Here is a 22,851-nt window from a genome sequence, read left to right on the forward strand (position 1 = left end):
ACAAAGATTTACCCAAATCATCACTGGCAAGCAACATAAATGCTAAAAATATACAGAAGAGTTAAATAAAATGCTGACTTATAGATTCAAATAAAACTGAACACAGGTTCAGACACTTCTCTACCTAAAATTTGAGATTCAGTAGAAACAGCTGAGTACAAAAGCCAACCACTAACTAACAGCACTTGAGAAATTCCTTTGTAGGGTTGTATCCCAGGCACTGGCTAACAAAGTCTTTCCTGTAAAAAAACTAGTACTGGCCTCTATCAAACTGGAACATAATTCAACAGCCAGATTTTTGATTACATGTGTTATAAAATCCTACTTGCAATGAAAAACATCTCTCTTCATCTTTAGGTATTAGCTACAATCAAGTCCAGATCTAAACCTAAGCAAAAAAACACAAAAAAAACAAAAAACCTGAAATGGAAGAGAAATATTCTTCCCAGAGGTAAAGCCTCCAGTTCCATAATGCAGTGAAGATGAGAGATGTACCAGCAAATCAACCAATAGCTTTGGGATTTTCAAGCAGTTCTGCGGATACAGGGGACAGCATCATATTTGTTCTAAATCTAGTATGGCAGCAACCCCAGCCTGGGTCAGTCTCCAGCTCTTCAACCTTCATTCAAAAAGCTACCCTGTGTCTCTCACATAAAGTGGTACTGTTATGGGGAGACATTTCATCTTTCATAAAGCAACACTATCCAATGAATAACTGCCTCATAAAAAAGTTCCCAGTTCCAAACCTGCTTGCACTTGATTGTTAACGAACATCTATAAAATACACCTCACATATTCCTACTATATTCAAAAGATTCCTAAAGGATACTGCATCTGTATTACAGAAAACGCCATTGTGTGCACCTTCAAAGAATGTCCAAGGTCTGTTGACAATGTGGTGTTGTTACGCAGGCAGCCACTGCAGCAGAAATACAGCTGTACAGTTATCAGCATGAACTTGTTTGAACTGACATTATACTTTTCTAAGGATATTCTCTCAGTTAAAAAGACAGCTCGAGAAAACAACATGCAACACCCAGATTATAACTAAGTTAGGATTAAACCTAAAAGCTGTCTACGACTTGTTCATATATGCCCTTAAAGACTCTTAAGGCTAAAATACTGTTTTTCCTGACAATATTGTTCTCAGGCAGAGATGTTACAATGAACAAAATATATTTTTAAATCCTTCTTTTGCACACTGACAAAAAGTAACTGTTTGGCAACTCCAACTATAGCTCAACACGATGAAGGTCACAAAATAAAGCCTCCATCAATTAAATAAAAACCTTTTCATAGAATTTTAATCTTCCATGCTTAGATACAAGCTCTTGCACAAATGGAACTGTTGCAATTGCTTCAAACTTTTCTTTTAAACCCTTTTGCAGTATTTCTGCTGTTCTAGTGAAAAGCACTGCTCATTTTCCCAACAATTGATATTAGTGAAAAAGTAGAATCCCTCCCCTTAAATATGGAAAATATCACTACTAAAAGAATAAATTAAGAGACAAACGCTGTTAAGTAAATTTAGGTTATGTTACTGTCTGCATCAAAAGAAAGCAAACAAAAAAAATCAATATCCACATTCATTGCCATCAATTTCTACATTCATTTAAATTTCAATCATGTAAAACAGAACAAAACTAAACCACTACTGCCACAAAAGATTTCTTTGCAAATCTCACCAAACTGAAGTGTTTTAAGAATCACATTCTTCCATCACTTCCGTGTGGAAAACAAATCGCAAACCACATGAGATCCAGAAAGTCAACAAATTTTCTGAACTGCAGAGCCTCAAGCTGAGGGTCATACCTAAATCCCTATACTATCTCTTCTAATGTTAGAAATACAGAAAAGAAGAACTGCTATTCATGCAAACAGCTTACTTTCATTGGCATGAGCGCAAGGAAGTCTGTGACAAGGTTATGAATTTTGCGAATATAAAATTCCTCCTGGTAGAAATTTTCAGACCCCACAACAGATTCAGTCAGGAACAGGAAGACATTATCAGCAACTGCCAGCTCTGCCATTGCTTCGTCTGCCTCAGTGAATTCTGCAAGAGCTGGGTCACAGAAATCACAACAGAGGGAAAAAAATAAATTATAGTTACCTGTTACCAAACAAAACATATTTCAGAATATCCAGCTGACCTGCAAACTGACATGCTTCTAGCAACTATGTTTTTTCTACCATACAGGAAAACACTAGACTGGAATATACAAGTTAATGTTTGGTGATGATCTCAACTTTGTTCTTTAGTAAGTGTTAAAGCACATAATCCATTTACCCAATCAAATCTAAGACTACGAACAAAGAATCATAAACCAACCTTAATTAGACATTAATTCTAAAGTTCACATTTTCTTTAAATGTATGTTCTGGAATAGACACAATTCTGACCTATCAGGGAGCCTGGGAAGCTTATGAAGCACACAGATAAAGGAAAAAAAACAACATTAAAATAGATTTGTCCTCTCAAGATCCTGAGGTTTAACATTTACAGGTGTAAAAAGTCATAAGAGTCTATTCTCCATTTAAGTGTTCAAATAACACTAAAGCTGCTAAAATGCAATCTTTCACATTTCCAGTACTTTAAAATACCTTTCACTTCAATGAGACATTATGCAATATTACTAACAACTAAATATTTCCAAATCTGTGTACATTTCAGAGCAATTCAATGCTCAACAACTAAACTCACATCCTGAGAAAACTTTGAAAGAGTGTCAACTGTAATTTTATCATAAAGGTAAATACTAACATTTCAAAAAGGTTGCAGATACTTTGACTTCTACCTCTTGGAAGCTCTGAATACTAATGTGCAGCAACTGCACTTCAGGGTAATTTACCTGTCACATCAGATAATTGGGATATTCCTCGTAATGCCAGCGCCCAGGCTAATCTAACAGTAGCTTGCAGGCCTGGTAATTTCCAAGGCTGAGACTCCTGAAGACGAGTGTGTATTGTTGCTATATACTGTCTTTCTGCTAGCAGAGGGAGCCGGTGCACCAAATCTTGAAAAACAACACAAACAAACACAACACCAACACCCAGTAAACGAATGTGAAAACAAACATGAAAAATCCTACCAATTTGTTACAGATCAGTAACAAAATTGGTTAAAAAACAACTCATCCATCTGCACAACATCAGCTCTATGGGAAACTTGCCAGCATTACCATCACGATCTTCTGTGCCTTGTTCCAAAGAGCTGACATCAAAGCAGTAAAGGAGGGCCATGAGAAGAGACAAGTTCACACCATCCAATGAGCCATCAGCTTCCACTGTTACTTTCTCTAGGTAACTTATGAGGATGAGAGTGTCATCTTTACTCAGTGGTGACTGGCAGGACCACACAAACAGACTTTCAGCCAAGGACTGTCGGCATTCTTTAATGAGGTCAGAAACCTTTTAAGAGAAAAACCAGACAAACTCTGAATATAAATATTCTGGTAACATGTTCAGTTTGTCCTTCACAGTCAATCAGGATGACTAGGTCAAATTTAAAATTACTCTAAAGACAACAGCTACAGAAAATGTTGGGGGTTTTAATTGCTAAACAACAAAAGGCACACTTCTGCTTGTTAGATGTGTTTGTATTCCCATGTATTTCATATAAGGTTTGAGTAGATACCCTGAAATATGACTCATCAGCATCTCTGTCAAGGCCAGGAGACATGAGCTGACACAGAATGTCTATGACTATAGACATACCACACAAAGGTCACATTGTGTCTGTAATACCCAACTACGCTGGTAGTTACAGCCAGATAAGGTCATAGTCTTCTATGACCTCAGCTGACTACACAAATACAAAACTTTTAGGATGCTGAGAAACATGAAAGACAATTAAAATTAGAACTTTCTTCCCCCCAGAAAAAATACTTGTATCAACTTCAGAAAACAAATATAAATAAAATCTATCATCCCCAATTACATATGGGACAGATATGATGCCCAACATAAAGGCTACAAAGCCTTTTCATATTAAAAGTATTTCATCTTTTTATTTGGCAAAATATTTCATGCTGTGATACAATTAAGTACAATTGCTCTTGAAAACAAGATTTGTCATTTTCTCTAACAGTTGCAACAAAAACTACCAGTTTTCAAACAAGAACATTCATTTAATTTGTTAACTTCAGTCCTCCCCCTCAGTTTAAACTGCCACTGTTGACTTCAGTCCTCCCCCTCAGTTTAAACTGCCATCGTAATGATCTTTGTAAAACCGTATTTTATTTAGCTAAATTGGGAGCTTCTGATGACATTCTTTCCCTGTTTCTATTGTTCCTGGTTAAATAAAAAATAGCTAGCTATAAGCATTCTATTTCCACTAAAATCACATATATTGTGATAAAAACTTTTCAACATTTAACACAGCAAGAGATTTGTGCACAGACTCCAGCTGAATAGTTCTAATGAATACAGAGAGAAATACGGTAGTCCACCTGAAAGGTAGATGAATAAAACAAAAAAAAACTTCTAACATTATGCATTAAATGAATTTTAATGTTAAATTAAGATAATTTAAGGTAAATCAGAGGAATATCCTCTGCATAGTTTCTACAGTAATAGCTAAAGTGTAAAACTAGTTTATTTGGTGGAAAACAAATTGACTGATTACAACATAGAATAATTTTCAGACAGATCACCCATTAGAAAGAGGTGCAGAAAATAAACCAATAATATCTGACATCTTCCTACTAGAAACATACTCTGCAGTTAGTCACAGTCTCAATTATGTTCAAGGACTACAAAAAACAAGAACTACTTTTCAAGCAATTCTCACTTCAGTATTAGAAATGCTTCTGCTCATATAAACAACTGAATTATTAAAAAGAGCATTATTTTCCCGACTTGATTTGCTTCCAATCTCTCTTACTAATTTGTGAACTATTTTTGTTCCATGGTGCTGAGAGCAGATGATTTAATACACAGTCTTTAGAATAATATTAAAAAGAAATCTACCCATAATGCAAATGCTAGGCTTACTTTCTTACTGTCCTTGATTACACTTCTTCACTAAAAATAAAGTATACCCTAGCATCAGGGAACAACACCAACTTGAAATGCAGGAAGTAACTTTGATCCCACTCTGGTATATCACAAGCTGTGACCTCTCAGACAGTAACAGAGCTTGCAAAGGTAGAGAACAGAAACTAGAAAGTAAAAAGAAAACTCATTTCTTGTCCCCTTGCAGTTTAACTGCATTCTATCTGTAGTAATCAGAAGTAATTCAGAAGAATATTCACAGCCAGTGAATATTTACCTCTTTGCGATGTTTCTCACTGCCCAACCCTCGCTCTCTCTGGAGTTTATCAAATTCATTGTTCAAATCAATGTGTGACACAAGAGTGAGGATCTTCTGAGTCAAACCCTGCTCCATTAGGTCATCTGTAAAGCGTGTTGTCATGGATATTAACTCTTGACTATATTGGAAAGAATATAAATTTAACAATTAATCATACTATTCCCAGTCACAGAAGAAGTCTAAAATAATGAATCCCATTAAATGTACTTGTTGATGGAAAGCCTACAACTATATTATACACATAAAATAATTAAACGTGCATGGCTAATCTCAAACCGTTATGCTGAATGGATACAAAGTCTTTAGACAACTGTAGGTTCAAGAACATGGAGTATGAAAATACAACCTGTATCAACTAATTAAGATTGCTATCAAAGGAAAAAGTACTGCACATAACATGCACTAATGAGTCTAATTAGTCCTAAAACAACTCAAAGCAAAGAATTTTGATGAGTTCATCACCCTAATACAGACCTGAGGTCAAACGTCCATGTCTTGCCTTGGCGTGACTGGATGAGGGTTCTTAGTGAATTGGCAATGCATCTTTTTCCATCCCAGTACAACAGAACAGCCACTAGACCTCTTGTAAGGCCAGGAAAATTAGGCTGCTGGTGTTCCCCTGTTGAATGAAAATGCATAGAATAGTCACAGAAAGTCTACCTTACACCCTTTGATAACAGCCTTATGTCTCTGCATTTCCAATTGAAATATAAGTGTAGAATTCAAAGCAACCATGATTATTCACTATCACTTTGTTTTGTTTCAGGCACTTAAAAGATAACACAGATATTTTGAATGCTACTATTTAAACTGAAATTCAATTTTTAAAACATCCAAAAATTCAGAAGAAATAGAAGTGAAAGTCCATAAATACCCTAGTCCAAATGGTATTTGTAGCTCCTATCTACCCATCTTAAAAATCAATTCAAGCTGATTACCAGCAAAGTATCTTTTCTTTATTCAAAATAAAATTTTCTTTCTGAATTTATATCGAAAACTCAAATTCAAAATAGCAAATGAGGTTGATTTGAAGATGGCTTTCCAAAGGTGACAAATTTGCAAGCTACTTCTTCAATGAATTATTAAAAAGTTAATGATGAACAGCAGCTAGTAGTGATAACTAACAATTATATTTTAATAACTCTGAAATAAATTTTCTACATGCAAAGCCTGTCACTTTCTAGAATGTATTTCATAACCTAATCAGTTACTAGATTATGATCCAAACAGAGTCAAGTATCAGTGCATAACTGCTACATAATTTGAAGAACCAAGATCTATTACATTGCTTTATGGAAAAACTCTCAATCAATTATTTTTAAACTATTTTCAAATTCAGTAATAGAGAAAGTAAATCATAAAACCCCCTCAAGTTATCCTCCCTTTTGCAATGGCTGCATGAAATACAAACATTGGTTCAGAACACTGTTATTGTACTACATTACAGTGACAGCAGATTTTTTTTTTTTTTAAGAACATTCTATGCTTTAAGGCCCTGACTGAACCACATATTCATGTTAGGTATACACTTAAATAAGAAGGCCCTATTTAGGTAGTATTTCTCCAGCTCTTAAATATTTTCCCTTCTCACCAGCTAGAAGGAGCTCAACAGCTGCCAACTCTCCAATATCGAAGAGGTCACTGAGGATAAAGGCCTCTCTGATTAGCTGCTCTGGTAAAAGTTTAGTTCCCTGCTGTCCCTGGATAGCAACCCCTTCTGTACTTGCTTTCTGAACTTTCTCATGCTGCTGGACATTCTTTGGCTGCAAGAGAAACAAGCATCGTAAATTATTCAAAACAGCAAGATTAAATACTGAATAAAGCTTTACACATCAGTCCTCACAAATAATAGTTCTGACAGGTTAGGTTGTCAACATAAAAACAAATGCAGTGCTTTTAAACACAGAAATAGTAAAGGCACCCTAAAAATGCTTTACAGTCACACAGCAATGGTCTCTTTGTTGGGACGTACCAAAAATAATCTTATACAATTGGTTTTGATATTTAGTTTACTCAGAATAAAGGAGACAAAGTAAATTTTGATATAGTTCTCAAGAGGAATTTGCATCAGCTCAAGAAAAAGACACCTGGGTTGTTGATCAGAACTGTTGCATTACTCCAAACCACTGTTTTCTACATCATTCTTTTTCCCATTAAACTCAGACAGTAAAATAACTAACAAAACTCTATAGCTGACTGTTAAATTTTCTGTCTTATCCATATAAAAAGCCATATACTATCGCGGAAGTAACACCACTGAAAGAAGACATACTGCTAGTTGCTACCTTGTGATCCATCACCCAAGAAACAGCAAGGTTTTCCACATCATCTCACATATCTAATAAGACACAATCTGTATCTTGTAAATTCATGTGTTCCTCTCTTCTTTGTGCTCATTAACCTGACTGAAGCATGAGCACGGACCAAAACCAGACAAAATAGTTTTGTGCTTTATTTCAGACATATAGGAGTAGTAAAAAAAGCTAATACTTGACTGATGGATTATCAGATACTTCTACTATTCCTTTTAAAATGGCATTCAAATAATGTGAGGGGAAAAAAAAAAGTTATAAATCATCTCGTACAAGACAAAAAATAAAATGCATTATTCAAGTTACTTGTATTCTTACATCAGAACAAGACTGTTGTAACACATTTGTCTTAGGTACAGTAGTAACATATAATGAAAAGGATAGTTAGGGCCGAAACAGTGTATCATACGACCGTATAATACAGAGTAAATTGTCAGCTCTCCAACTCATTCCACAAAAGAGCACTAACGCAGTACCGGATTTCTGAAGAGAGAAATGAAGTCCGATTTGTGTTTCTTTAAAATCTGGTCGAGGCGATGAATAGCTTCAGGTTGCCTTTTCCAAATGGCATTCATTACAGTCTGCCATATGTCCTTATATGGGCCCCACAAGCTGGCAGCTAAAAGAAATAAAATATTGTATGTTGAATGGAGAAAGAAAGAAAGAGAGAAAGAAAGAGAGAAAGAAAGAGAGAAAGAGAGAGAGAGAGAAAGAGAGAGAGAGAGAAAGAGAGAAAGAGAAAAGGAGAAAGAGAGAGAAAGAGAGAAAGAAAGAAAGAGAGAAGGAAAGAGAGAAAAGAAAAAAAAAATAATTACACACTATTTCCAGTAAGTAGACTTTTTAAACTTACTGTTAGTTTCAGCTTGACAGTATAGACTGTTATGTCCATCACACAAAAATTTACAACACAAAAAATTACAACAGTGGTCCAGTATAATACCTAATTGCATTTAGGGGGCTACTGATGCAGAAAAGATGATGTATGAGCTACACTCTGGGGCTGAAAGTCATCTTATAAAGATATTTGATACAAGCTCTGTAATCTTTCAACCTTATATGCCTATGATATTCCATCACTTGGATAAGATTAAAGGATAACTAAGACCTGCAAGGCAGACCTTGAATTTGAATGTAACTCAGCAAGACTGGCTTTCTGCTTTCTATTTCTGACAGAAGAATCCAAAACAGAGAAATACGTAATATATGAGGGACTGAAAATGAACTGCAGCGCTATCAGAATTTGTCACATCACTGCATCAGTCTGCAGAATAAAATACATTAGAAACCAAAACCCTAAGATTAAAGGCACTATTACATAAGTAAAAAATCATGAACCTAAGGACACTTTCTTTCACATCTATTCATCTTTGATTAAAAAAAAAAAAAATCCACGTAGTTTTGATTCATACAATACATCTGCTGCTAACATTCTGTAACAAGATAAAGATATGAATTTCCTGAACTAGAATATAAACCATTACCTGACTATGCTTAGAAGAGACTAGATTATTTCTGGAAGCTAGAAAGCACAAATATATTAATTAAGAAAAGTCTGGCTCTATTCTAGGAATACAGTCTCCTCTTCCTCAACACTGAAAGAGTTTCCTTTGCATATAGAATCATAGAATCAATTCAGTTGCAAAAGACCTTTAAGATCATCAAGTCCAACCGTTACCTCAGGACTGTCAGCAAAACTGAACTTAGTACAACAACCGGAACATGTATAATTCAGAACCCAAAGTCTGTAGTATGAAGACTGCACTATAAATTTCCTTATGATCAGGTCTCATGAAAACAGTACACCCAACTAGTCTTCAGACTTCAGCCAGAATCACTGTCTAAACTGAAAATCTTACAGTTGGAAAATTATTCCTACCACCTAGTATTAACATTCTATTAAAATATATATATATATCAAAACTAAAGACTGTCATTAAACAGAAGTACCAAAATGTTTCCCTTGCTAGATTTCATTTGCATTTGAGAAAGTTTCAGATTCTACACAAAAGTCACTGCAAGCTACAACAGAACAACCACTGTCTGATTGCAGGTCACTTTCTGTGTTTCTGAGTGTTTACTGAAACAGTCCCTGACTCAGAGATACTGTAAGATAGCAGTGGTTTTTGTGTGCTACAACTTTGCTAGCAGAACAGCTACTTTAAGAGGCTGCTGCTCTCCTTCAGAGCTGCTTCTTCCCAAACCGTATACATGCCTGCTCCATTGACTATTGATGGATAGCACTGAAAGTCATGTTAGTCAAATGATCCAAATCAAAGGGCAGGGCGGGGAAGGAAGAACAATCTTCCAGAGTTCTTCCAATCTTGTTTTTAAAAATCAGAGTATTTCATTAACACAGATTATAAAGTGTCCCTGCTAATCATAAAAACTAGTGAAAGAGCAATACCTGAAACATGGAGAGAAAGAACGAGTGGGTAGTGAATGGCAGAGTCCTCTGAAACCAGCTTTGTTTCTGAAGAAGTGATAGAACTATGCCTTGTAGAGTAGCCTATATACAAAAAAAATACTAACATTTCACCTAAAACTGGTGAAAATTCCTCCTCCCCCAGCCTCCTTATTTTTAATGTACAAGTTAACATTGTGCTATAAAATCAAGTACAGAACCAACATTTTAATTCTCATACTTGTTTTGACCAGACCTAACCCTTAAGGTAAACCTGACTAGATGCATTCAACTCAAACGTATCCACACCTCATCTTGACCAGGCTGCTCACTAAGATAGCAAGCAAGAGGTAGCTACTCTGACATGAAGATGCCCCTCTTTTTCATGCAACCAAACACCACCTCGAAGTAATGCAATATGCTACACGAATGCCATGAATAATGAGGCAGCATAAGTCAAATTGAAATGTAGTGAGTGAGCATGGAGACAAGAGCATGTCTCAGAGTAAAAGCACTGATTTCAGTCAATTTTACCACTACGTAAGGTGTCTTGGAAGAGGTAAACTACGTAAAACTTTTTCAGTTTTATTCTGTTGCAAAGGAAGAAACCACGCAAAATAAAGAATAAAACCAAAACAAACCCTCTCACCAAGCTCAACGCTAACAAAAACTATCCTCATTTACAGTGCAATTAGCAGCGCCAATAGAGCTGCATCCGAGTGGACAACCTGTAAAAAAGGACAAACCCTGTCGCTTTTTTTTAAGCACCAGAGTGTTTTAATCATACAATATTACCACTGCCTAGACAAATTCACTAAAAATAGCTACTACGGGATGAATAATTTCACACTCCAGACTGTAACTGGCTGTCTCACATAACTTCAGAGTTCACAGATTTACTTCCACTCTAAACTGTCTTTTCACTCTCATTAAATTACCGAGTCCCATAAACACAACCAGCAATCCACAGTGCCTGCCAAAAGCTGTTCAACTATTTCTGTGGCCTGTTTGTTTGCTCTTGTCCCTACAACCCAATTTGTTTGCTCTCGTCCCTACAACCAGCCCAAATATTGTAAGGCATTAAGACATTCCCATCAGGGACAGCAAGGAAGGACAGGTTGGGTTGCCTTTTTTGGCAACAACAGAAGCTGACACGACTGAAGTTTTTGCCAAGTTATAGACTTAACCACACTATGTCTGTCCCCACAAATAATAAACTATAACCTAAGGCAAAATCTTCCTTAGTTCTAGTGCCACATCTGCTTTAAATTTTATCTCATCTTTCATGTATAAAACTCCTTCTTCCATTATTTTTTAATTATAAGGCTACAGAATCTCTTGCCATGTAATTTACAAAATAAAGTGTATTCTCACTTGAACTACTTCAATCTTCACTTTAACAAAGTCACATTTCAAATGAAGAGCCTTTGCTTCACCACTGCTATTCCATGAGGGGATAGGGAAGTAACTGATTTACTGAGATCAAAATATACTATCTGCAAAATTTACTCCTTGCTTAACACAGGAATGGAGCTTTTCATTTTATTAACTACTCAGTATGATGTACACCACATGTCATGGTTTAAGCTCAGCCAGTAACTCAGAACCATGCAGCCGCTTGCTCACTCCCCCTGGCCCATATAAACAAGTGATTGTTTATACATCTCTGAGAGTCCTTCAGTCCAGTACTGTCTTCAGTTTTGGGCTCCCCAGAGCAAGACACTGAAATAGGGAGCCAAAGAACAGGATTAATGAGAAGAGGCTGAAAAAAACTAACCTTTTTCAGTCTTAAGAAAACAAGGCTAAAGAGAAATGGGAGCCTTATTATCTTCAATTACTGAATGGCAGTGTACACAGGGAAGAGACAAGAGGTATCCCCCCAGAAGATGGGCAGCAACTGACATAAACTGCAATACCAAAGCTTCCAATCAGCTATCAGGAAAAAAAAAAAACTACTATAAGGCTGGTCACACATTGAAACAGAGGTCCAGAGAGGCCTCTGAGAGGATCTTCATCACTGTGAGTATTCAAAACTAGCTTAGATAAGGACCTGAGCCACCTGTTTGAGCTGGCCTTGCTTTAAGGGGGTGGAAAAGGCAGACGGTTGGGCCAGATGACCTCCTAGGGTATCCTCTGATTATCTAGTAATTTCCTTTTACATTAGATCTATTTTCCTAGTTATGCTGGGTAAATGCTGCCTTAGTAATACAAACTGCTCCTCATGATGGGCTCTGAAAGGACCATAGCTGATTCTGATGCTAATCCCCAGCAACACTCAATCCAAAAGAAACAAGCTCTACACTTCCAGACGCCCTGTGGTAGCACTGAGCAACATGCAGGGTGAACTTTCTGTTTTACTTTTTATTGCATACAGCATTAAGTGGAAGCAAGGACAGGCAGCCTGGGAAGAGTACAGGGATATTGTCCGGGAAGCTAGGGACCAGGTTAGGAAAGCTAAGGCCCAGTTAGAATTAAACTTGGCTAGGGATATTAAGGATAACAGGAAGGGATTCTACAGGTACATAGCAAATAAAAAACAGATTAGGGAGAATGTAGGCCCCCTCAGGAAGCTCTCGGGTGAACTAGCTACACAGGATTTGGAGAAGGCTGAGGTTCTGAATGACTTCTTTGCCTCGGTCTTCTCTAGCAAAGGCTCTGACCGCACCACCCAAGTCTTGGAAGGCAGATGCAGGGACTGTGAGAATGAAGACCTTGGGCCCACTGTAGGAGAGGAATTGGTTCGAGACCATCTTAAAAATCTGAACGTGCACAAGTCCATGGGTCCTGATGAAATCCATCCGCGGGTCCTGAAGGAGCTGGCAAATGAAGTTGCTAAGCCGCTGGCCATCATATTTGAAAAATCATGGCAGTCAGGTGAAGTTCCCGACGACTGGAAAAAGGGAAATATAACCCCCATTTTCAAGAAGGGGAAAATGGATGACCCAGGGAATTACAGACCAGTCAGTCTCACCTCTGTGCCTGGCAAAATCTTGGAGCAGATTCTCCTGGAAGGCATGCTAAGGCACATGAAAAACAACAAGGTGCTTGGTGACAGCCAGCATGGCTTCACCAAGGGGAAATCCTGCCTGACCAATTTGGTGGCCTTCTATGATGGGGCTACAGAACTGATGGACAGGGGTAGAGCAGTTGATGTCATCTACCTGGACTTGTGTAAAGCGTTCGACACTGTCCCACACGACATTCTTGTCTCTAAATTGGAGAGACATCAATTTGATGGATGGACCACTCGGTGGATAAAGAACTGGCTGGATGGCCGCACACAAAGAGTTGTGGTCAATGGCTCAATGTCCAGCTGGAGACCAGTAACAAGTGGTGTCCCTCAGGGATCGGTGTTGGGACCGGTCTTGTTAAACATCTTCGTTGCTGACACGGACAGTGGGATTGAGTGCGCCCTCAGCAAGTTTGCCGATGACACCAAGCTGTGTGGTTCGGTTGATACGCTGGAGGGAAGGAATGCCATCCAGAGGGACCTTGACACGCTTGTGAGGTGGGCTGATGCCAACCTCATGAAGTTTAACCATGCCAAGTGCAAGGTCCTACACCTGGGTCGGAGCAATCCCAGGCACAGCTACAGGCTGGGCAGAGAAGAGATTCAGAGCAGCCCTGCGGAGAAGGACTTGGGGGTGTTGGTTGATGAGAAAATGAACATGAGCCGGCTTCAGTGTGCGCTTGCAGCCCAGAAAGCCAACCGTATCCTGGGCTGCATCAAAAGGAGCGTGACCAGCAGGTCGAAGGAGGTGATCCTGCCCCTTTATTCTGCTCTTGTGAGACCTCACTTGGAGTATTGTGTGCAGTTCTGGTGTCCTCAACATAAAAAGGACATGGAACCGTTGGAACAAGTCCAGAGGAGGGCCACAAGAATGATCAGGGGACTGAAGCACCTCCCATATGAAGACAGGCTGAGAAAGTTGGGGCTGTTCAGCCTGGAGAAGAGAAGGCTGTGTGGAGACCTCGTAGCAACCTTCAAGTATCTGAAGGGGGCCTATAGGGATGCTGGGGATGAGCTCTTCATTAGGGACTGTAGCAGTAGGACAAGGGGCAATGGGTTAAAACTTAAACAGGGGAAGTTTAGATTGGATATAAGGAGGAAATTCTTTCCTGTTAGGGTGGTGAGGCACTGGAATAGGTTGTCCAGGGAGGTTGTGAATGCTTCATCCCTGGAAGTGTTCAAGGCCTGGTTGGACGAGGCTTTGGGTAATATGGTTTAGAGCGAGGTGTCCCTGCCCATGGCAGGGGGGTCGGAACTTGATGATCTTAAGGTCCTTTCCAACCCTGACTATTCTATGATTCTATGATTAAGAGATAAGGTCAATAGAGAAATGATGCTTAATCACACAGACAAGGAGCTACCACAGTGGCCTTTGTTCCACCATGTCACCACCTTAACTGGCTCCTGGCAGGGACCAGCCAGGCATGGCGCATCTCCGACCGCGGACCTCCATCACTAGGCCGCCTTGCGCGGCCTGAGCGCCCCGGGTACCGCCGCACGGAAGCCACTCTCCTCGCCGCCTGCCAGCACCACCGCGGTCCCAACAGCTTACTGCTTAGGCGCCCGCTCGGGCCGCACCACCGCCTCACGCCGGCCTTCCCCGTGCCGCCGCCGCCGCCCTCAGCCCCACGGGCTTTGAGAAGGGGCGCGGGGCCGTCACCTCCCGATCGGCTGGCAGGGAAGACAGAGAACGGCTCCGCCTCAAAGGACGGGGAAAAATCACGGCCCCGCGCTTACGTTTCTCTTACCCGAATTTACCGCCAACAGCGCCGCCATCTTAGCAAGAAGGAGGGACGCGGCGCCGCCGCCTGATGAAGGCCCGACACAGCCCGGGCTGTCCGCAGCGGCGCCTCCCGAGGAGCGGAAAGCGTCCCACGGGCTCCTCCCGCCGCGGACGACGGGGACAGGGTCCTACGGCTTATCCTGTCCAGCCCTGGGGCAGCCGGACTGGCGAAAGTTAGAGCAGCGGCCAGTTCCAAGCCTGCGCTCCCACAGGGGCAGAGGCAGAGGCAGAGGCAGAGGCAGAGGCAGGGGCAGGGGCAGGGGCAGGGGCAGGGCGGTGAGCCGTGCAGCGCGGGCTGACGGGGCTTGTAGTCGCAAAGGGGTGCGGAGCCGGGATTGCTCGGCGGTTGCTGGTGCCAGTCACAGAGTGATAGTTCTTCGTGTCAGTCGGCTTCGTGTTCGCGCTCAGACCTTCTCGAGGCGGCAGCAGAAAAGGGAGAGCAGCGGTATTCTGCATTACCCTGCTCACTGCTTTTGTAAATAGCATATCAGTCCTGTGCCGTTCGGTTTCTCTTTTCCTTTTCCTCCTCCTTTTTCCAGATCACGCTGAAGGGGGTCTGCTTTCAAACCCTGTCCTAAAAGCCGTATTCACTGAATAAGGCAAAATGCCTGAAGGCAGATGCTGCACCGGGAGATAGGTTTATTAAAAATCTTCAGTTTGTATGGTTGAGACAGAAGTCTTCAAAAAACCGAAATCAGCGATTTTAAATTTTTCAATTAAAAAATAAGTGCCCAGAATGAAGACAAGCAAGCAGAAGGGATGTTCGTACGTGCACGTATATGGAGCTAAGGAACAAATACTTGTATCTGAGAAGTACCCCATATCTGAAGCCAATTTACCACCCCGTGTCCCTGTAGTAATCAGGTCTCCTCAGGAATTCCCTCCTGTATTAAAAGATTCCACTAAAAGTATACACTCATTTTTACTGCCCATGGTTTCCCCTCTTGAACTTTATTAAAACAATATTTCATGGTTGCAAAACCATGTCCAATGAACTAGACCCATGGGAGACTGTCAAAATAACTGTCTTTGCTTCTCTAGTTTTTCCCTATAGTGGGGTGGCAGAGGGGACAATATAAAGTGAGCAGTAGTCCTGGGCTTAGAGTGAATTAGCAAAGCAGCTATAAGAAAAAAAAAAAAAAAGGCAAACCAGAGAAACAGTTTCACCAGGATTAGCCAGAAGAGAAAGAGGAGAGAGAAAAAGAAATTAAAAAGGGAGGGAGAGAAGAGTTTGTCCTGACAAGAACAGCTCCTGCCAGAGTTCCATAGATTTATCCATTAGCTGAATTTGTTTAGTCAAAGGGACCCTGTTTCTTTGAGATTTCTTTTTTCCTGGTTTTAGCCATGAACCAGAATAGACCTGTTCTATGATTCTATTGCAGTAAGAATGATAGACTGGGAATTATTTGTTTTATTCTAGGAAAGGAAGAGTGCCAGGCAAGAGGCGAAAACAGAAAATAAATGTAGTTATTCCACAAGCAGCTGAACTGAAGCAGCCTCAGCACCTGTATATAGCATTCCTATACCTTCTCCTGGGTATCCATTACTGTGAAGCCAGAGCTCTGCTTCCAGACTGCCCACGTGCCACCCCAAGACCATGAAACGCAGGTATCATGATAAATTTGGAGACACATGTGCTGGTCACGTGGCCAGAGCAAACATACTGGATAGCTCAAGATTTTGCTTCAGCCTTTCCAACCACAGGGATCATATTTTTGATCTTTTTCCTTTATATATGCCCTGAATTTCACAAAGTTTGTGAGGACTTACATTTTTTAGCCCTTTAGCCCTTGATCAGATTAGGTTGGAATTGGTTCAGGAATTGGTTCAGGAATTCTAAAGTTACTGAAAAATTTTGGCAGACAGCGTGTGATTTCCTAAGCCTTGTTTCCTTAAGAAATAAGACCTTTTTTTACTTTTTTTTTTTTTTTTTTAAGAGAGAGAAATAAACTAATCAGTTGGGTTAGCTTTTTTTTTTAAAAAAAAAAAAAAGCCTTTCCCAGGCACTATAAGCTGTCATATTTCTTTTGGCATTCCGATGCAGCCAGATTGAACACTTTTTTTTTTTTCAATCTCTGTTGGAGGAAAAAATCCTTTCAAACCACTGCAGTTTTAATATTTTAAATTTCCAGATAATTAATTCGTCTCCTTGCCAATTGGCCCATGGTGTTTTTCCTTCACATGGCAACATGAAGGAAAAACACCACCTTGAAAAGAGTGGATGGCATGGGGTAAGTCATTGGGCAGGTGGACTTCAGAAGAAAAATACCACATTTAGCTCCAGCTGCACAGCATTTATTATACTGTTTCTTTGTTGGCAGTGTAATATTTTAATGCAAAATAGTTGTGACAGTACAGCTTCTAGTATGGATTAAGTAAGAGAAGTGTCTAGATACACCATGCCATACATTCTGCACATATTTATATTGGCATAACTGCATACATCCGTGCTTTGATGAGTAGTCCTTTAATTTAGGATCTTACTGTTTACCTGGGATTGCTGTTTGATTTGGTAGACTATTTTTGCCAAGTCACTACAGGGAAAGAATACCTCATTCCTCCTCCTAACAGCTCTCAGCGAGTTCTCCAGTACAGCTGGGTTCAAGTGAGGGACACTAGCTTCTTTCATCCTTAATTACTAGACAGAAATCTCAGAAGTATCAAAGGCAGGCTGACAGTAAATACCTGGTATGGATTTTAGTTCCTCTGGATTCCAGGGAAAGGAGGTCCCAGGTTGCCTATGGGGTAGCAAATTCTGCTTGTGCATTGAGAGACCTTCATTTAAGAGATGTTATTTTATACAGGCGGAAATAACTACCAGTAGTAATTAAAATGAGCTGCACAATGGGAACCCGCTCTTTAATTGCAACTTGTAGGTGGTTTGTGATGTACAATGTTACATCTACATAATAGTAAATTCAGTCACTGTGGTTCATAGCCAGATCACACATCAAGATACAAAGATAATGATGATATAATTAATTTTTCTTTACATTTTATTATGATCAGAAGAATAATTATTAGCAAAAAAGAAGTTATTATTTAAATGGCCGAGAGGCCATGCTTAATTTCCTACCTTTAATCTTGAGTGTCATTGTGATCACATCCTGCATAATGGAGTAAAATGAAAATTAAAAGGCTTTTCTGCATCGCAGCTGAAAAAGATGCCTTCTAGAACTGCATTTACATAAATAGACCAGTATTAACATTATGAAATATGCCTCTTTTCCAAAAAGTCTAAAGCATTTTTGGTTACTTGTTAAACCATAAAATTTCCTTGAGCTCTTATTTTGACTGACACTAGGTTTGTACATTTCAACTTACTGGACTGTAAAAACGCGTATAACATTTCACAGTAGGCCTGGAATGCTGATTGACTGGATCTTTAGCCTTGCCCCATCTGAACAGAGAAAAAGAATGTGTTTTTTGGGTTATATTAAATTGGCAGAATAAATATTCCTGAATTCTCTTACTATACTGGCTAATTTTCCTGAAAACTTCTTAGCTAGTTATGATCCTGTCTTTGTTGAAAAAAAATGTGTTTTATACATTGAGATAGTTAGCTTGGCATCAAATCTTAGAAGAAAGTCTAAGATCTTTCCCTGCAGCAATTCTCAACAAAATAACTTTGTCATTTGTCTTCCATCCTAGATATTTCTACTGTCACCATGGTATCTAAGCTCAGCAGAGAAAATGCATGAGGTAAGTGGTTAATCTAGTCCAAGGCAACAAAGAGCTAAACGTTCTCAAAGTTATATGAATACCCTCCTCAGGGTCTGGGGGCAGGAGGAGAGGACCTGAACATGGGCGAGTGTTGCCTTTCCTGTATAGGTGAGGACAATTATTGACTAACCATCTCACCAGAAACGAATGTCTTGATAAAGCATTATCAGTACTTTTCCTGCTTAACAACTGAGTCTTTAGGATTCCTGTTCAGGCTTCAGAAGTAAAATGAAAATAGTGTTCTTGGCCATGTGATGTGTTGTGAATTAATTTTTTTCTAATTCCTGCTTTGTGACCCTTTTTGCTATCTGTCTTGTCATTCTTTTTTCTCTATCCTAGAATAAAAAACAGCTTTCTTTTTTTTGGTAATAATTTCTCCATTCCACTTCTGAAGGGGATGAAGCCATGACTAGTAGGGGAGATAATCTGATTATTGTACTGATGTAGCTACTAGTAATTGACAACAAGGGGGGGAGAAACGTACAACAGGGGAAAAGATGGGAAGACAAAACAGGAGCGAAGTGGAGATACTTGATACAATAAGCAGAAGTGTTAGCACATAAACTGCCTTATTGATACTCATTCTGTTCAGTGATATGTATATCAGATTTATGGATGGTTGATGTTTTTGCTATTTGCCAGTCCCACAGATTCAGGCTTTGTCCTGAAATTCATGCTGAGCTATTTCTCAAGCATGTCATATATATTCTGAAGGCTGAATTATACACTTACTGCATCCTTGTGGGTTCCCATCAGAGAATGGGTGTGTTTGAATAAGTGTAAAGCTACAGAAATATAATGAGGTCATTTGGGCAACACTGAAGGTGTATAAAGTTGCATACAGTAAAAATCTGTGTGCTAATCATGTAAAGCACAGGCTTTCTATAAGTGGGTATAATACAGGAAATAGGAGAGGAAGTATCTTGACTGTCAATCAGAGCCAAATTGGAATAAATCATTATTTTTACAAATTGAGTAAATTTGATGTGGGAACCAGTGACATGCAGGGAAAAAGGGCATGTCACAATGCCATCTCTACTGCAATGTAAATTGTTTCACAAATTATACTACCATTCTGTTAATTATCTTCCCAGCACTGCCCACTTCTTTGGAGTTCTCTGTGTTCAAGATAAGAAGCTCCTGTACACCAGAGACGTGTGCAGAATTTCCCTAGCCTTATGCTCTGAGGTATCTTACTTGAAGGAAAGCCCTGTTTGAATAGGTAGCATAAGAAAGGATTTATTTTCTGCTCCAGTCTGTTTTTGTTTTGTTGAAGTTTCCTGAGGGTTGGGGAGAATTATCTTCAAGAGCAAGAATCTGAAGACTATGGACTGAACAAATCCAGTTTCTGGAATGGGCAACTGTATTAAATGGCTCTGATGTCAAAATATTTCACTCGAAGTCACATGTCTATTAAAGTCTCCTCCTGCCTTATTTGATTATGACTGTGCTACAGAAGGATAATGAGAAGCAATATTAGCTGTTCACAGCTAATGGTGCAATTGTTAAGAGCACATGTTCAGTAACTCCTGCCAAGGTGACACCTTAGGCACTGGAGCACTGAACTATATTATGTGCTTGAGTGATCAAGGCTGGAGTTTATTGCTTGTGCTCATAAAGTTGCTTAAGTGCTTAAGAATAGAGTAGTATAAAACCTTTATCTTATATACAGGTTTCTGAGCTGCTTATACCTTTCTTCTAGATGGTGTCAGATGGTCAAAATTAATTTTCCTCATCACTCAAAAGCGTTCTTATCCTAAATCAGACAAACCTAAACCTCTGCCTTTGAAATACAGTGCTCAGAAACACCTGGTCAGCTAATCTGAACTCTCTTTATGATGAGACCTAACCAACAGAGAAGAAAAGTTCCCAGAGTTAATTGTGTGTGTCTGTAGACGTCCAGCATGGTGGAATGGTAATCCTTTGGGTCCTTCTACAAGCCAAAACTACTATTATTGTATATTAACTTTAGCAGAATTATAATGAAGCATACTTTGGAGAATAGTTCACTCAAAGTTAATAACCTCTTGAAAACATGCATACAAGAAATACTGATTTGAAGAACAGAAATTCAAAAGTCAGGACCTACATTCATACCAGTTCTCTTAAGTAGACAGCATAGAATTGTGATTATGATCTCAGGATAGCTTTACATCTTGTGCTATCTCTTTATAAACTACAATCAATATTTGCTTGTAAAGAACACTCAGAATGTGTCACTCAGCTGCATTCCTAGGCACCTACCTATTAACAATATAATTTTGTTTTTCTTATGCATCACTCTCAGTCTTGTTTAATGTACGGTCTCTGTGCAGAAACAAGTAATTGCAGTGAGGTCCATCCCAGGAGAAGCTTGAGGTACTGACTCATTCTGAGACACTGAGGGAAAGGTTTCCTTGCAGGTATATTTAGACTATAACTACACAAGGACACTGAGCTATGAGAAACCCCTAAAAATTAGGCAGCCTTATTTTTAATGAAGATTTTATTGTGCCTTTTGGGTGGTTTGGTTTCACATTGGTTTATACTGGCAGATGATACGCATATTTCAGAGTGTGATATACCAGAATTTCTAGTGTCAATTTTGAGGTGAGATCCAGACAGCGTTATAGGAAAGATTAATGCCTCCCTTTCACTGAAGGAGTTCAGATCACTTGTCCAGGTTGTGAGAGGCTTGCTAAGTTCTGCCATCCCCAGCCTAACATACATCTACTTCACATCAAGGTGGGAGGGGAAGTTGGGATTGTGTGCTCTCAATGTCTCATTAGTGCCACTTCATTTGCAAAAGTAATTAAACTTTCACAAGATATGGAACTAGAACCTGTCAGGGAATGGGGTATTGATAATGCTACCATTCAGAAAACTAACCTGACCACAAAATAGAGTATATTTCTTCTCCAGTTTCTCTTGATGATTAAGTCTTTTGGGCAAAAGCATCACCATCAACCAAAATACTTGAGAAGCATGACCCAAGGCCCTCAACTGCCTAGAGCTCTTGCTCATGTAATGTGTGACTCAAATACTAATTTACTTTCTGCCTAAATCACAACAAAATGTAACTTACAGTGTCAACTACATTGGAACGTTCTTGAAAGCCTGAGCCATATGTAAAAGTGACACCACTTCTACCAGCTCTGTCAACCTGACCAGCTGTAGCCTTTTTTTTCTTTACAGGTATTCCAAACTGAGGCAATCTGTAGTCTAAGGGCAGATTTTTAGGGTTTTTTTTTCTGATCTCCTCAAGAACCAGAACGTATTTTTATTTTTATTGTTCAGAGCCATTCTTTTAATAATTCCTAGTTTGTTTGTCTATTTAGATAGATCAGTGAGTAATATAGCCCCAGGGCTCTCAATAAACTGGATTTCTTGCTGAAAGCTCTGTGCCTCTTCTCTTTAATCATGGTTCCATAAGATAAGTCTCAAAATAAGACTGAAGTCTTACCTCACACCAACTTTCCTGCATAACACCAGAAAAAGGACTTTTTGAGGAGTTTGTCTTCCTCTAGAATTAACAGCCTTTTGCATTGGTAAGGCGTCCTCTAAGTTTGTGCAAACACGAACTTAGCAAAAGTTAAGGGGATAATAATAATAATTGATGGTATTTAAAATTAAGGGGAAAAAATAGGAGGACAATAAGTACACACACAGCTAGTATCACCTAAGATAGCATATGTTCTCATTCACATGATGCTCCTCTGCCCACATCCTTCTCTCATCCAAATCATGGCTGGTGTCAGCCACAACATAATAAGTTCTTCAATGGAAGCCTGGCTGCCATTGCTAAAGCCAGTTGACACAAGCACTGCTGTGGTAGGACAAGAGTAATTAACTTTCTGGCAACCTTTTGTCACATGCTGTGACATGAACAAACTGCCCAAGCTCAGCCTTTTCCCAGTGGGGCACACCTCACAGGTAATTGTGCTGTCAGTCTGCTCCACAGCAGACTAAGCTGCCAGAGCTCACTTTTAAAACTTTTATTTAACACTAATGCCTGAATTTCACAGATGGAAAAGCTTACACACTTCCTAAAAAGAGGGCTTAAAGCCACCACCTTTTTGAACATTCATATGCTGAAACTTTTGGAGACTTCTTTCATTAAGTGTTGCTTCATGACGTGCAGGGCTATTCTATCCACATGTAAGGCAGATGTGACATGCTACTAAGCTTTAAATGTCTGTACAAGCTGTAGATCAGCCATGAAAACCTAAGGTGGCTCTGTTTACCCTCTTAATTCCTCAGTTATCTGAGATGAAAGGTACCAATTAGAGGTGAATGCTGTATCATAGCTAAGTTTTCTTAAGGGAGCACACT

The 22,851-nt window shown here is 39.4% G+C and overlaps 1 protein-coding gene across 1 annotated transcript in view; it reads right to left on the bottom strand.

The window, feature by feature from the left end:
- NUP205 (nucleoporin 205) overlaps nucleotides 1–14,913 on the bottom strand; it is a 55,034-nt gene extending 40,121 nt beyond the window's left edge. The window contains exons 1-8 of the mRNA XM_061357428.1: nucleotides 14,783–14,913; nucleotides 8,100–8,242; nucleotides 6,903–7,074; nucleotides 5,786–5,930; nucleotides 5,270–5,429; nucleotides 3,180–3,408; nucleotides 2,850–3,014; nucleotides 1,887–2,062 (exon numbers count right to left, since the gene is read on the bottom strand). Coding sequence (XP_061213412.1) covers nucleotides 1,887–2,062; nucleotides 2,850–3,014; nucleotides 3,180–3,408; nucleotides 5,270–5,429; nucleotides 5,786–5,930; nucleotides 6,903–7,074; nucleotides 8,100–8,242; nucleotides 14,783–14,810 — 1,218 coding nt within the window. The 5' untranslated portion in view covers nucleotides 14,811–14,913. The remainder of the gene's footprint in view (nucleotides 1–1,886; nucleotides 2,063–2,849; nucleotides 3,015–3,179; nucleotides 3,409–5,269; nucleotides 5,430–5,785; nucleotides 5,931–6,902; nucleotides 7,075–8,099; nucleotides 8,243–14,782) is intronic.
- Between the last annotated feature and the right edge of the window lie 7,938 nt (nucleotides 14,914–22,851).

This window comes from Neopsephotus bourkii, unplaced genomic scaffold, assembly GCF_033783945.1.
Source record: "Neopsephotus bourkii isolate Nb327-2 ecotype Australia unplaced genomic scaffold, CSIRO-AGI_Nbou_v1 NB_107, whole genome shotgun sequence".
NCBI classification, from domain to species: domain Eukaryota; kingdom Metazoa; phylum Chordata; class Aves; order Psittaciformes; family Psittacidae; genus Neopsephotus; species Neopsephotus bourkii.